Below are 14752 nucleotides of genomic sequence, written 5' to 3' on the forward strand. Positions count from 1 at the left end.
ATCAAGATGTCTTTAAGTATATGGATTTTAAGAGGGGCAAAGTAAGGAAAAATGTTAAATTCTAAAACATTTCTCTGCTCAGAGCCTTATAATGGAGGATTTTATTGCTGCTGGTTTTCACGTTATCAGTGGAGAGCAGTTCCCGTTCTCCCACTCCTGTCATGCAAACTTGAGGGAGTCAATCTGAATTTCTTGCTTGCTCTTTCTTGGATTGATTTCTAAGAGATCTTTTTTCCCCATTTTTATTTTTTTTTTTTGGCACCCAGGAATTAAATAGCTTTAATTACTTGGATCTGTACAGACTTGCTGACCTCTTTAACCTCACTTTGTTGGAGAAGGCAGTGATCGATTTCTTAGTGAAACATCTCTCTGAACTCCTGAAGAGTCGCCCGGAAGACATTCTAACGCTCCCTTATTGTCTGCTTCAGGAGGTCCTGAAGAGCGACCGCCTGACCTCCTTGAGTGAAGAGCAGATCTGGCAGGTAAGGGCGCTCTGCGTGGGGTCCTCTGTTGGCGCGAAGGCATGGAATGATGAAAAATGAAAGGATGGAGGAGCAATGACAACGATTTTGTTTGGTTTGGTCCACATTGGAGTCAAAGTCTTAGAAGTCATGCTCTTTGATGGGCAAGTAATTGGAAAACACCAGCCCTTGAGGCTCACAGACCTCGGGCCTCTCAGCTTAACTCGGGGAATCACAGGTGAGATTCCTCAGACCCTCATCATGGCTTCCCAGGACCTAAGGTAATTACATCAGAGTCAAGGGTTTTTATTCCCCTGACAAACATAGTTTCTTAAACTGAATGTGAGAAGAATGGATTATAAAGCGATGTTTATGCATATTTAAGACCAATGGAATTAGAATAAATTCTGGGCTTTCCTGTAAACAATTCAGAAACATTTCTTTGTTGCAATAGAAAGCAGCTGGGGCCTTAAATGAGATGAAGCTCTTCTTGTTCTGCAGTGGAAATATCTCCTCCTTGGTTCATTCTACATTCATTGCTGTTTTCCTAAGCCCTGTCTTTTCACCTGACATGGCATTCTTTTCAAGTATCCTTTGTCTGGGGACAGGAGGATGTTTTGTGTTTTCATGTTGATTATTCAATTTAAATCCATTTCTGCTTGTCCCCAGTGACTGTCCCTGAACAATCCACATGGCGTCTTTGGGAAACAGTCAGAGGCCATCTTCCCCTGCTGCTGCTTATGCTGTCTGCCTTCCTCTCTGAAGCACTGACTAGCTGTCTTGCTACTTCTAGGGCGCCATACCTTGGAGATTTCATGATCATTTGAAAAATATTTATACACAAAATACAAGGGAAAATACGAAATCATCTATTAGCTGATGAGGCAGTGAGTACCCTGTATCATATCAAATGACATTCAGAAAATACTGGCCAAAACAGAGTCGTAGGTAGCTGTTAAATTATCCAGCATCTAATTCTACTGATTGCTAATTTTCCTGATGCGTTTTTCCATTGTTTCTGTCTTCATCTTATTTTAATCAGCAACTTCCCTCTTCATGGCTGCTTCTACCAGTGAGGGTAGTGAGAGCTGTAGTGTTCTGAGGGCCTTCCAAGACCTAGGCTCTTTGCAAACTTATTAATTTATCATCACACCAGGTCTGAAGGATGGCTGTTATCATTCCATCCTCCAGACAATCAAAATGAGGCTTCAGTGTCTTGCCTCAGGGTTACAGAGCAGAGCCAGACTTCAAATCCAAGTTTGCCGACACTTGCCCTCATCTCTCCAGTATGTCACACTGTCTTGACAAGAAAATATAAGTGAAAAATACAAGCCATAAATTATTTTCTGCTTCTTAGGTTTTTCTCATAATGTTTGTTCAGCAGAGGTCAAAAGTGTTGGTGAGGATGAGTTTTTGGTATGAATTTTATCTGTAGAAAATACAGATCATCAGAATTACTCTGATCTATTCAGAGTAGTGAATTGCCAAGTTTTTCTTTACTTCTTGAAGGGAAAAAGAAAAACTTAGAATGAATTCAGCATTTAATGATTTCTAACCAAATTGAAGTTTGAGCTGACCATCCTTGTGGCTTCTGTCTCATTTTGTGGCATGGTTGAACGCCATGGATACCAATATGGTAATGTGCAGATGTGAGTATCCAAAAAATTCCATACTATCCACATAGGAGTTATAATCGCATCTCTAAAGGTTACTAATATTATAATGTAGAATTTCAGAAACTGCTTTCTGCTGCAGGCGATATTTTTTATACCTGGTCCTCAAGAAAGAATTAAAAGACTCACAAATATTATCAATTTCGGCATTCAGCAGGCAATAAGAAACTGTTTTTGCTTTATCTTAGTAAATAAGTAATTCCCACGTACTCAACCCAGTAGAGGAAAATCAAATCAGTCCAGTTATATTGCCTCAAGTATAGTTAAGTTCATCATTTTTGCTGAGGTTATACTAGTAATGCAATATAGCATGGAAGAATCTAATATTCAGCCCAGGGTGAAGATTGGGTATGCCAGAGGATTAGTGTCAGGGTGCTTTAGAGAAGTGAAACTTGATGGACAGGCTGGAGACAGATCTACAGAATCTCATTAAATTGCTGAATTGTTCATTACGAAACATTCTCACTGTAATAAAGTGCTCATTGACTTTGACAAATCCCTATCCCACGTCTTAAAGAAGAACAGTGAAGCAAGGGGTGTTGGGGAGGCAAAAAGAAATTGGCACAGAGTAGGACAAGTAATAGAAAAGCAGGTGGAGGGCTAGTGCTGTTTGATTAATCTGTGCAACTGGTAACACGTGAGAGCCCAGTAAACACACACACACACACACCCCTATACATGTGGCTCTTCCACTGTCTACTCTACCTGTAGTGTGATCTGGGATATTTGCTTTATTTGGCAAAAGGCCAATTTTTTATTAATCACCAGATTTCATGCAGTCTGGCTCTGAAGACATGTCACAAGAACCCTCAGGTTATCCTCACTGAGCAAACTCTTTTTTCTGCTGTCCCCTCTCCAGTTCCTTTCCTGCTAACATGTGCTACAGGCCGTAATAACCATTCTGTGGATCTGGAGACTTGAGAAATCCCCCAAGATACTGCTTTGTATCTGCCCTTTTTTTTTTCCCATATGACCTTTTAAAACTTGATCTCAAGTCTCCTCTCTCACAGAAGTCTTCTTCATCCCCCTTAGACATTTTTTTCACCCTTCCATAGCCTGAAACTACTTGATCTGTTCATTAACTTCCCTTTATATTCGCAGGTTATGTAGAGACTGCACCGTATACGCTGATACATTAGGACTGAGAAGTCCCCTCAAAACATCTTTTCTTAATAAAAAATTCAGTTGAATTCAGCTCAACAATTTGGTCTTATGGTTCAAGGCCAGCAATTTCTCAGGTTCCAGATGAAAGACACCAAATTGGTTCTTGGGCTCAAAGAAAGAGGAGACTAAAAATGAGCAAATCAGCTGAGGAGGAAACAGGGGGCACGAGGTCCCTGGCCTCCATGACCTGGCACATCTTCTTCAGCTTTATTTTACTTTCCAGCTTTAGCTCTAACTGAAACTCTGTTTCAACAGGGCTGTGTTAAATTTCTCCTGTTAGATTCAGCGCGTAGTTTCAGACTACTGACCCCGGGGTCCTGCTCTAAAAAGCAGAGTGAAATAATGAAAGGATCCCACACCACTCCCACATATGGGGTCTATTTTCCTTTCACAGGAAGCACTGGCTACTCTGTTTTTTTTCTCCCCCTTCAGGAAAGTGCATTCTCTGCCTTTCCTACCTCAGATTCTCTTTTCCAAGAATGAGGGGGACATTACTTTCCATGCAAGTCTAGTTTATAGAAAAACCTGAATGTAGTGTAAGTTCTTATATTTGCTAGCATATGGAGGAGGTGTGACTGTCTGTCCATCAATGTTTATTGAGCACCTACTGAATGCCCCAAACCATGGACTGTAAGGCAGAGTACAGGTTAGCTAACTCCATTTCCCTCTCCCTGGCCTCACCCCAGTTGGGAAGGATCCTTCGGATTTTAAACTATTAACCCAGCTCTCTGTAGAAATAAAATGAGTATTTCTTGAGCACCTGTTACGTGCTAGGCATAGTGTTAGAAGCTAGATCCTGGAGTGAAAAGCTTTATAAAAGTATTCGATTATTGGAGTAGAGAGATTGAGTTTAGCATCATCTCTGATTGTGGAGAAGTTTTATTTACCTTGAATTATTAATTTGTTAACTGTTTCCTACTTTTAGCCAAGAGGACTTGTTACTTTATAAGGGTGGTACATATGTCAGCAGTTTTCTTCCTTTATTAACCTTGGGTTAAGGGCTCCTCCTTGTATTTTGAGCCTAACTTTGCCTGGACTTCAGTGGATAATGAGACCAAACAAGTCAGTGGTCACATCACAGATGTCAGACAAAATCACACTTCTTTATCCTAGACATGTCTCATTTTAGTTTGGCAAAGAGGGACCACGTCACCTGGTTTGGAGCTGGGGTGTAATCGTGTTTAAACTTGTCTTTGATTATACATCCCCAAAGGCACAGGTGTGCTGTAGGGTTTGCATTGAATGCTACCAAGTTGTCCTCTTGCACTCTATAAATAATAAAAACAATAATGTAGAGTTTTCGTATTAAAATGTATTGAGTGGATAATAAAGGCTGTGTTCATTCTAGGAAGATTGGTATATATGCAAAATGAATTTAGCCTTTTAAAACTGCATTCTTCCTTGTGTTTTTGTTGGAAATTTGCTTTCGTAAGTCATACTGTTAATAACACATTCAATAACACATTCACTTTGTATCTCTACGGACGTGAGTCACATATTGTTTAGAGTGGTCAGCAACCTCAGGTGCTGTGATTTCTCCTTAAGCTCCTCCTGGGCTTCCATCTCCTCCACAAACCACACACCTGAGAGTCTGATTTAATCGTTTTCCTCCAAAGGAGTCTCAGAAGGTAGAGCCAAACAAAAAGCTACTATCCCTTAATGGTTGGAAAATAGAGGGCACTCCTGATGTACTGAGCTTTTGTCTTTTATCTCTTAGATGATAAACTGCCCCAGATGCACCTCTGGCCAGCGAGAAGCAAGGACGTCGCACAGGTCTATGTGTCCAACAATACTATCATAATACTTCCTCTTTGAACATCACATCACGGTTTCCAGAATGCTTCTGCCTTTTGCATTGCTGTGCTCTCCTGTGGTACGAATGTGAAAACCGAAGTCACAGAACTAGAAACCAAATTCATGTCTTCTCATTCTTGGGCTTTTTCCACTCTGGTCCACAGCATCTAAGTTCATAATAGAAGTGAAGAAATACTTGGGAGTGGTGGACACAGAGGTGCATCCAGTTAATCCTGTGACCTTAAAAGAACTTAGGAAGGGCTTGGCCATTCCTGTTCTCTGATCTAGTGCCCACAGGTTGGAAGGATAATGGCCCACTCTGCCTGCCTTCCTGCCTGGGTCATGTTGCTAACTCTAATTCTCACTCCATGTTCCTAATTCATTCTTTCATTCATTTCAAATAACCATTGAGTGCCTACTTTGTGGGCTCATGTGCTGTTGAGTACCACTGCTGCCTGCCATGTGATGGGTTCTGGGCGGTAGACAGTAGAAAGGTCCGATGTGGCCCTGCCTTCGTAGATCTTAGAGTCTGATGTGGATCTTTAAACTGGCTGTGCTTCTCCACCGTGCCTCATTCCTTCCCAGTGGGGGAAACAGGGTGGTGATTTCTTTGCTAATTTTGGGCATGTTGAAATGATATGGGTGGATTGGAAAACAAAATCCTTTTGTTTGGACATTTCCAACATCACCCAGTGTCTCTCTGCCTTTCCTTCAGTGCTTTATTGGATGTTAACTCTTGTTCATTGTACGTACCCTCTAAACAGCTTTGCAAACCTTTGTCAGTCTCTGTGGTACAGTCCAAGCCTCAAAGAAATCAGACTGTGGGTAACCATTTAGTCAAAAAATTCTGTAAGTACTGTCCACATTCTTAACACTAGGACCTTGGTAACTGGAAATGGAATAAAATACTGTGGCCTGAGAATGCTCATCCCCAAACAAAATTGCAATCTTTCATCATATTCCCACTCTTCCTCAATTCAATTTCATGTATGCATGTATGGTTACTATTTTTTTCAGAGAGATACTTTCCAGGTACCTTCATGATTGTTTTATTGTTTTACTTACCATTTCTGAAACTGATTAAATGTGTACCATTTCTCAGTTTTCTTTTTGAAACTTCTGGCATTCCCTCCCAGTTACCTACGGTTTTGTTTTGTTTTGTTTTGTTTTTTACAAATATGGTGAGGATATCTCCATTTCGTTTTTACTAGCTGTTAGTGAAGAGAATAAATAGTGGTTCTTTCGCATCCCAAGTAGTACTGTGCCCAGAGGATGTTTGCTCCGCGGAGCGCCCCAGCTGGACACTGAGCAGTTCTGCTGTTCCAGGGCTTGGTGCTCAAAGCGCGGGTGTGTGTATTTAGTCATTTGTCCTGATCTGCATGCGGCTGATTCCTCTGTGAGGACGGATCCCTGAGGAGTTTGACTAGTGGCCCTGCTGCTGTTTGTCTGGGCTGCGTGCCTTTGCGAGGCACATGACACGTGCATTTCAGAGGGACTTTGCTCCAGCTAATCCTCAGTGGTAGGGCTGTGCGTCGTCAAGTAGCTGTGAGGGGCAGTGGTTGTCAGAAATTACAGGAGACCTAGCTTGTGTTCATGTGTTGCTGTTCCCATGAGTTAATCGTTTTCATTTTCCCTTCCTTCTTTTTTTTAAAATGAGCACAACAGAACAACAAGGTGATTTATGAGATATGACATATTTCTGTTCTCTGCTTCTAATTTTCATTGTGATTCATGTTGTTTCCAGACTGATATTTTTGTTGTTGCTGCTGTGAGAAGGAAAAAGATGACTGGAGAATAGTACTTATGCGTTGGTGGCCTGCAGTAATATTGCTGTTACCTGGGTTATCAGGGATTTAAAAATAAAACCCAACTGTATGTTAAACATGAGGTAGAGACCCCAAGGCGAGGCACAGAAGTTCATCAATAATCATAACAGCAATAATAATTTTTACAGTCCTTGGAGAGCTTTGTATTTTTTAAGCATTTTCACACACATCATTTCAGTCGAGCCTCAGCCTTGTTAAGGTTGACAAGGCAAGGATTACCCACATGCAAACAAGTGAGGAACGGAGTCTCGCAGAGGTGCAGTGCTTGACTCTCTTCACCAGATCAGTTTCAGTGCGGGTCTCACCGTGTTCTCTTCCAATACAGAAATTTAAGAGGAAACAGTAACCCGGAGTACCTGATGCATCTTCTCAAAAGTCAAAGCAGTTGTTTTAGTCCACAATGAGTGAGCCAGTAGCACACATTTCCTGATGTTACCGACTTTCGCTTTCCCCTGTTGTGCAGTTTTGTGGGAAGTTGCAACAATGACTCCAGTAAAAGCAGTACCAGAAGGTGTTGCTGGGGAGCTTTCTCTGTCAGGGTCTGGAAAATTGAGGCTCTGGGTGGTTTGATGAGGAAGAGTGAATGGAGAATTCTGGCAGAGGTAGGGAACCACCCTCCATTCCTTCAAAGTACAAAGTGATGACATTTAAAGCAGGAAGAGAAGGCCCATAAGGGAGGATCACTTTCAAATCCGATCAAGAGATTTAAATCAGTGTGAAGGAGAACCTAGAGCATGGTTATTTCTATTACAGCTCAGCAGACTGCACGGTGGGAGGTCTTTAGGCTGTTGTTAGAGTGTGGATGGAACAAATGGGAATGATTATTCATGATATCTTCATTGTCTGCCCAAATATTAAAATTGGGAAATTTATGCAGCAGAAATTGACAGTTGGGTGGTGGCCTCAATATGGGGCTTAAGAGAAAAGGAGAAAAAATATTAATGCATTGATACGAACATTAAGCAAGCCTGTGCCCCCATCCCACATCACCAGGCTGTTTTGACAGGAATCCTTATCAGGCCAGCTGAGTGCCCAGTGGCCACGGTGTTCATGCCAGTTGGCCATGCCAGATCACAGAGATGCCCTATTCTGGGCATTCTAGAGGAGAGGATCTCAATTTAGCCGTAGTGTGTCCCAGAGGCTCTAGACCTGTTTCTTTTCCAAGGAGACATCTGGGGAAGCCTTGGCATTTATTGTTGAACACTGACATCCTGACACACTACTACCTTCTCCCCTGCCTCCAAGACTTTTGCTAGAAGTGAAAGTAAGGAAGAACATCTGAACTCCACACACCTGGAGGAGAAGGGTGGCTTTTCTAAGATAGTGATCGTGGGCAGCATTCATAGATAGAGATAATTCTTAGACTTCTTTGGGGTCCACAATGCAGAGTAATGCGTTCTCTGTGGTAAGGCTCTGCTCCTTAGTCTGACCACCTCTTCGTTGCGCGGGGTGCCACATTGGAGGAATGAAAACAGATTTCAGTATTCCAGGAGACAAAATATAACCAGGAAGAAAAATTCTCTTAGGAAAAAAGAAATCCTTGATGGATTCTAAAGATAAATATCACCAATGTTTGCATTGTTCCCCTTTGTCTGTAGGGAGTGTTACAAGGCAGTTTCGGTAAGTGGCACAGGTATTACTTATGCTTCAGGTACAGAAGCTAAAAAGAGCCAGGCCAGCTGGAGGCTGAATGCACATACCTTCTTTGTGTGTGTCCTTGTTGATGAGGGATGCCCACTCGCCACCTCCTCTGGCCACACAAGGAAATCAGGTAATTGAAGGAGTGATGGATGGTGTGCTAAAGTTTAAACGTTTTAGGAGGACCTATCTTATTAACACTTTAGAACAAGTGAGCATAATCTCATTAATTTTGATTAATTCATTTGCTCTTAATATAGCTTTTAATTTGTAATTCTATGTGAATTACAATGTAATTTGGCATTAATTATACTAAATTGACTAGAAGTCAGCCAATCACAATGGGAAATTACTCACAGCTGAAAGTAAAACTAAAATTCTCCATCCAGAAAGGACGGCGCATAGTTAAGAGGCAAATAGACTTCAGGCATCCCTCTCTTTGGCTGTGAGAATGACATTGAACCTGCTGGGGACTGTGAGAGCCTTCTTATTCTGCCCACTGCTGGGACTGTATACTTTGGAGTGAAGCCCAATACAAAGAGTAAATAATAAAGTAAACAAAGGGGTTGATTTGTCAGATTTGCCTGGTCCCCTGAAGAGTCTTTCTGCTCCTCTCGTCTCTTGTACAATTTAGGCCATGTAGAGCGGGTCACGTAGTGTTTTAGAATGATGAATCCCACACCTCTGGGATTCTAGGATTTGAACAGGCACTGACCCAGGCCGGCCTGCTGTTCATCCTCGAGTTCTGTGAACCAGCTGGGAAATCCTCTTTTAAATCCCATGTGCTGTCAGTATCCCAGAGCCTCTCCTATCTGACCAATACACAGACTGCCTTCCAGGCAGAAAGGAGCTGTGCCTTAAAAGCGAGTGCTACTTTGGGGGAAGAACAAAGCCCTCAGGAGGTGACGGCACCTGAGTCGCTGACGCAGCTTGCTGGAGGTGCCTGTGCACACACGGGAAGTAAGGTGACCACTGAAGGATGGGGCGTTCAAGAAAGTGGCAGGAGAACAAGGATGGGTTTGGCAAATACTTGTGTTTGAGCCGTTTGTCAGTTGTCTTCCTTTGGGAATTGTCTTCTAAAAAACAGTCAGGATGAAAACTTTGAGATGCTTCAGGAAGTCATAGGGCAGATTTAGCAATATTCTGCGTGAAGTCTATTTACGTGTAGGTAGAGCTTTGGGAATTTTGTACTTTCTCAGTACTTTTGTGGTGGCAATTAACCTATCAAATGAGGTCTAGCTATGAGGGAACACATTTTGCTAAATGTTGCATGGAAAATTCCAGGCTGTTCTTAATAATTCTTTTTACTTTGTTAATTACATACCCCCATTGTATCATTTCAACTCACAATCTAGCAAATAAAATGGCCTCAGTTTTATGTAAGACTTCTGAGTAGAGAGGTTTAAAAACCATCCTGTCCCCTGTCTCTTACACACATGCAAGTGGGGTTCACACCATACACACACACTCTCAGGTCAACACACACATGCAGCACAGGCTGCATGCATATTAATTTTTGCAGCTAAAAGACTTCATTTTGCAGTACTGACCTGAATCATAACACTCTCATGACTGGCTGGTTGATCCCAAGCTTAAAGAAGAAAATAGAGTTAGAAGCTTATTTTAGCTACTCTAAGTGTATATTCCATTCATCATAAATTGTTTAAGGATATTCATGTCTACAGTCTTTGTAGCGGCTATATAAATGCAGCTGTATACTGCCTCAGTTTTCTCCACATCCCTTGTATGCCAAATTTAGAGTGGCCTATCACATAATTTTTTTATTCCTTTTCCCCACATGCTCTTTTTGACATCAGCAGAGGGTTGGTGGGTTCCAGTCTCTTTCCTACCCCTGTGGCTCCCAGCAGAGCTTCATGTGCTTAACCCCAAACCACCACCCTTTGATCCTTGCCCTCTGATGGATGAGCTCTTTTGAGCTCTTAATGTGATGTTCTTTGAGAACAGTAAGGATTGGGGGCAAAGGAACTAGTACTGAAGTAAACAGAGCCGAGGGGCTGAGAGAAAACATTTACAGGGTATTTCTGCCCGGGGTTTTATCTTCTCATCATTTAGAATGCCAGCAGAATAAATGGGCCTGTTAATCAAACAGCACTGAGAGGTTAGGTCACTTCTCTGGAAGCCTTTTTAGTCATTTTGTGCTTTTCAAGAGTGAATTTGTTAGAATTATGCTGAATACCCACTTAAAGCCTCAGCTGATAACCCTACCTGTGTTTTATAACTCTGCACTGTCAGAACTCATAATAAGTCAAACATTCTTTCAGTGGTGCTCATAAGGGAGGGAAAAAAACCCCCACAAATTTAAGAGTAATTTCAGATTGTAAATGAAAAGGAGAGGCACGACTGTTCATTTGCACCAATCATGCCTTCCTTTCATCTGCTCTGATTAGGCCTGGTGCGGTTTCATCAGACCCCTCCATCACCGAGCTGTCACTCCAGCCGTCTGTTGATTGAAAACAATCAAGGCTCTGATGGCACAATTATTCTGACCCTTTAACTAGAGGCTGCTGTGATAATGAAAGGTTGATTATGATAGTTTGTGCCTCTTTCAGTTTGCCAAGAAGGTTAATTTGGGCATCAGACGGATGTTTAATGGGCGCTTGCTGGCTACACCGAGGTAAATGAGAACGTGCAGTCTTGGATATTGCACGGATATAGTTTGGCTGTCAATCATTGTCATTTGGAGTTTGTGCCTCACACTCTGGAAATCACATTTTATTTTTTCCTTGGGATTTAATTTATTCTGTGCCCTGAGGAAGTTCTTTCACTCGGTGACCTTCACAGCAGCTTTCTCTGCCTTTTTTTTTTTCTTTTTTCAAATGGAGCTCAAAGGCACAACACATCTAGAAGAGCATTTTTCTTTCATTTTCACTTAAAAATGGAAACTTTAAAAATCCATCCTTATCACTGCCTTCCAATAGAGCAAATGTTTCCATTCCGATGGTGCGGTTGGGGAAGTAGAAACGACAGGGATACTTTGGCCAGTTTGCTAATGCAGCAGCTCCCACAGTTGCCAGCACTGTTTCTTACACTAACCAGCAAAGCTCGGAAATTCACAATGGGCGCATATATGGAACTGAAGGTTCCCTTCTGCTTATGTTTCTCCCACCAGCATGTCTCACAGCAGTTTGTTAAATTCTTGTTTCCAAGGGCAGCATCTGACTCCTTTTCCCTTCCTGGAAAGCATGGGGGAGGGTTGGAGCCAGGGAGACACGTTTGTCTGCAGAAGTGGGAGGGTTATTAGAAGTTGCAGATTTCAATTTGTGTAATCTCGGCGCCTCATGTTGTTGCTTTTTGAAGCATAGGGTAAAAAAGATGCAGGCATCTAATAGTGCTGGTGTTTATAATGTGTAACTCATTACAATCCTCTTTAGGCATACCTTTTAAAAAGAAAAATAAAGGAAATGAAAAAAATTAAGGACCTTTATTTCTGTCTCCAAGCTGTGAATAGTGGTCTCATCAATTAGGCACCTGGGAGCCAGGATCATTTTCTGCTTTTTCATTTGTGTTGTCTCCGGGTATTTTTCCCCCAGTGAACGTTGAGCAGCCTGTTTCTACCTAGCCTTGGATATTTTTTCTCACGTGTCAATTGCAAAACAATTAAGTCCATGGATTTTAAAGTGACAGCATCATAATGATTATAATTTTACTTCAAGTGTTCTATTTTCACATTATTTATTTTTTGCTTAAAAAAAAGCTATTCATTTTTGAATGGTAAAGAGAGCCATTAAGCAATAATTCAGTCTCACGTGAAGAGGCTCAAAAAAATGAATTAAGTCATTGAATTAAGTTACTGTTTTAATGCAGCCCTTATTTAAGCAACAGTGCTGTTTAAAATATTTTAAAAGCTGTGAGAATAGACTTGTGCATAGATACAGTCTCACCAGATTTTTCACTGCACCAGACCACGAATGATTATTTTCATTCAGATCTCTGGGCAGCATGGATTAAATCGCCCTCAGGAATGCTTAGTAAAATTACCGATTAGTTATGTCTTGTTTTTGTTTCAGTAATGGGGAGTAAAAAGGTAATTAGGGGAGAAATATATCAGTCAAACCAGGAACAGTTTTTTTTTGGCATTTAAAAAAGTAGTGTGATTCATTGTCTATGTTTTTGATTTTTAGATTCTCTGTGTTTGCAAATTAATAGGACCTAAGCAAAGAATTTCTTCTTAAGGGGAGCGTAATTCATTATTTCAAATTGTTTTTGGTCCAAGCCTGCTTGGGTTTCTACCGTCCCCCAATCTGTTATATACTCTTTATATCTAACTGTGGAGAACTAATATTCAAAATAAAGGACTTTTTCCTATGTCCTCATAAGCCCCCAGCACACACCCAGCACTGTGCTCTCACGCTGACTCAGTTGACCTTGACTGTCCCCTCTCAGCAGCGCTGTCCCACTTCAGAAGGCCTCCAGGTGTGTCACCCTCAGATTCTGGCCTGGGCTGGCATTTCTTCTGCTCTCAGGGCTGGGCCCTGTCATTGGACCTAGTTTCTCTTTCCTCTTCAATTTCTCCATCTCCTCCTTTGAGGTTCCCCTTGCTCTTCAAACAGTGTTCCTCCTAACCTCATAAAGATATCTTAGATCTGATTTCTTCAGATTCTAGTCTCATAATTCCCAGTTTTTTCTCCTTCAGCAAATGCTTATGGATTTCCTTCTGGGTGCCGAGCACCAGGGCTGAAACACGGTCCTTCTCTCAGATAGGCTTTGGAAGGGCTGCTACCTCCTCGAGCTGCGTCCTTCCCCCACCGCAGTCCCCTCTCCCCTCACAGGTTTCCTGAGGTTGTCAGGCCACTGATTCTCCTGCACTGGGTGCGTCTTCCCACGTACCATTCTCTGTATGTGACTACTACAGATTGGCTCTCTAAGCTACTTCCCAGTCTCAGAAAAATGTGTGATAGTTGTGCTGAAAAGAGTGTATCTTCTTTGACTGAAATATTACTTGTGTATTATACTCAAAGGTACTTCAGGGTGCTACTAGAAGATTCAGTGACGCCCATGTATGTGCACAATGATGAGATGAAGTTGGAGAGCGCAGTGTGAGGGTTCTGTTCAGACAAGCAGTAGTCAGGCTGCAACTCACATAGTGAGGGTGGTCAGTGTCTCTGCAGCTCACTGCGCATGCAGGCCCTGGCGCCCCAGCTCCACCTCCTTGATAGGAGAGTTTGGCCCCCCACCATGTTCGGTCATGTGATTCAGTTTGTGGGTTCCCCACTCCAATCACTGTCCTCTGTAAGTCTAACTTAATGCTTAAAGTGACCTCTGAGGATTCTTTTCTTTTTACTTGGAGGCTGCCAACATGAACCCGTAAATGCAGGTTGGGTGCTTCCTGGACATCTAAATTCATCATAGTCCCACTTGTTTGAGGGATTTGACCAGCTCTGTATCCATGACCTGGGGCAGCTGGTTGAGCCTGTGAGCTCCTTTTAGTCATTAAAGGTTTCATTTCAGTTGGGGAGGGTGTTTGCTGGTGAACCTGTAATTGGTTCATTATTATTGAATCAGTTCATAAAGAAATATTCAAAGGCTTGATGCTCTCAGGATGCTCCAGGGCATGTTTACAAATTAAACAGCTTTTTAAAAAACCATAAAATGCGTAAATGTACCAGCAATATTTAAAGCACCCATGAGGGAAATGGCAACATAAATAGATGGTTTTTGTTATGTGTCTGAAACAATGCCTGTGAGAGGCTGAAACTTCCGAATTTACAGTGCTTTTCTTCCCCTAATTCCAAACTCCCTGAGTAGATTTTACAGGGATACATTAAGACACTTGAGGCCAAGAGTAAGGCTTGAGTTTTATGGTATTGACAGAGATTGTAAGTGAATGGCAAAGTAAGACTGTATGTATGTGTTCCAAATAGAGGCTTCTTTTTCACCAAGTTCTTGGCACATAACAGACAATCAGAAATTGTGGAATAAATAAATGGAAAGACTAAAAGATTCATGATTATGTCATTTATCCCAAAGCAACAAAACAAAAAATAATCAACTTGGACAATCAATCATTATTTTAATACATATAAACTAAGTTATCTGGCTTAGTTTATATGTATTTTTCCTTGCCACTGAGGTAACTGAGTTGAGATTTGAGGTGACTCATGGATATGAATTCAAGTAGTTTTAATGGGAGACTCAAGTCAAGTAAAGAAAGTGAATATAGGATGAAGAGTATTGC

At 41.7% G+C, this 14752-nt stretch overlaps 1 protein-coding gene across 6 annotated transcripts in view; it reads left to right on the top strand.

Annotated features, from left to right (window-relative positions):
• The window catches only part of KLHL32 (kelch like family member 32), a 181808-nt gene that overhangs the window by 129886 nt on the left and 37170 nt on the right, over window positions 1–14752 (top strand). For 3 of the 6 annotated variants that reach the window (XM_031680209.2, XM_031680210.2, XM_031680211.2), the window contains one exon: window positions 267–482. The exons of 2 other annotated variants lie outside the window; for them this stretch is intronic. In XM_031680209.2, the coding sequence (XP_031536069.1) occupies window positions 267–482 (216 nt within the window). The remainder of the gene's footprint in view (window positions 1–266; window positions 483–14752) is intronic. One more of the 6 variants, XM_031680212.2, reaches the window with a different exon arrangement.

Source organism: Vicugna pacos, chromosome 8, assembly GCF_048564905.1.
Source record: "Vicugna pacos chromosome 8, VicPac4, whole genome shotgun sequence".
Lineage (NCBI taxonomy): Eukaryota > Metazoa > Chordata > Mammalia > Artiodactyla > Camelidae > Vicugna > Vicugna pacos.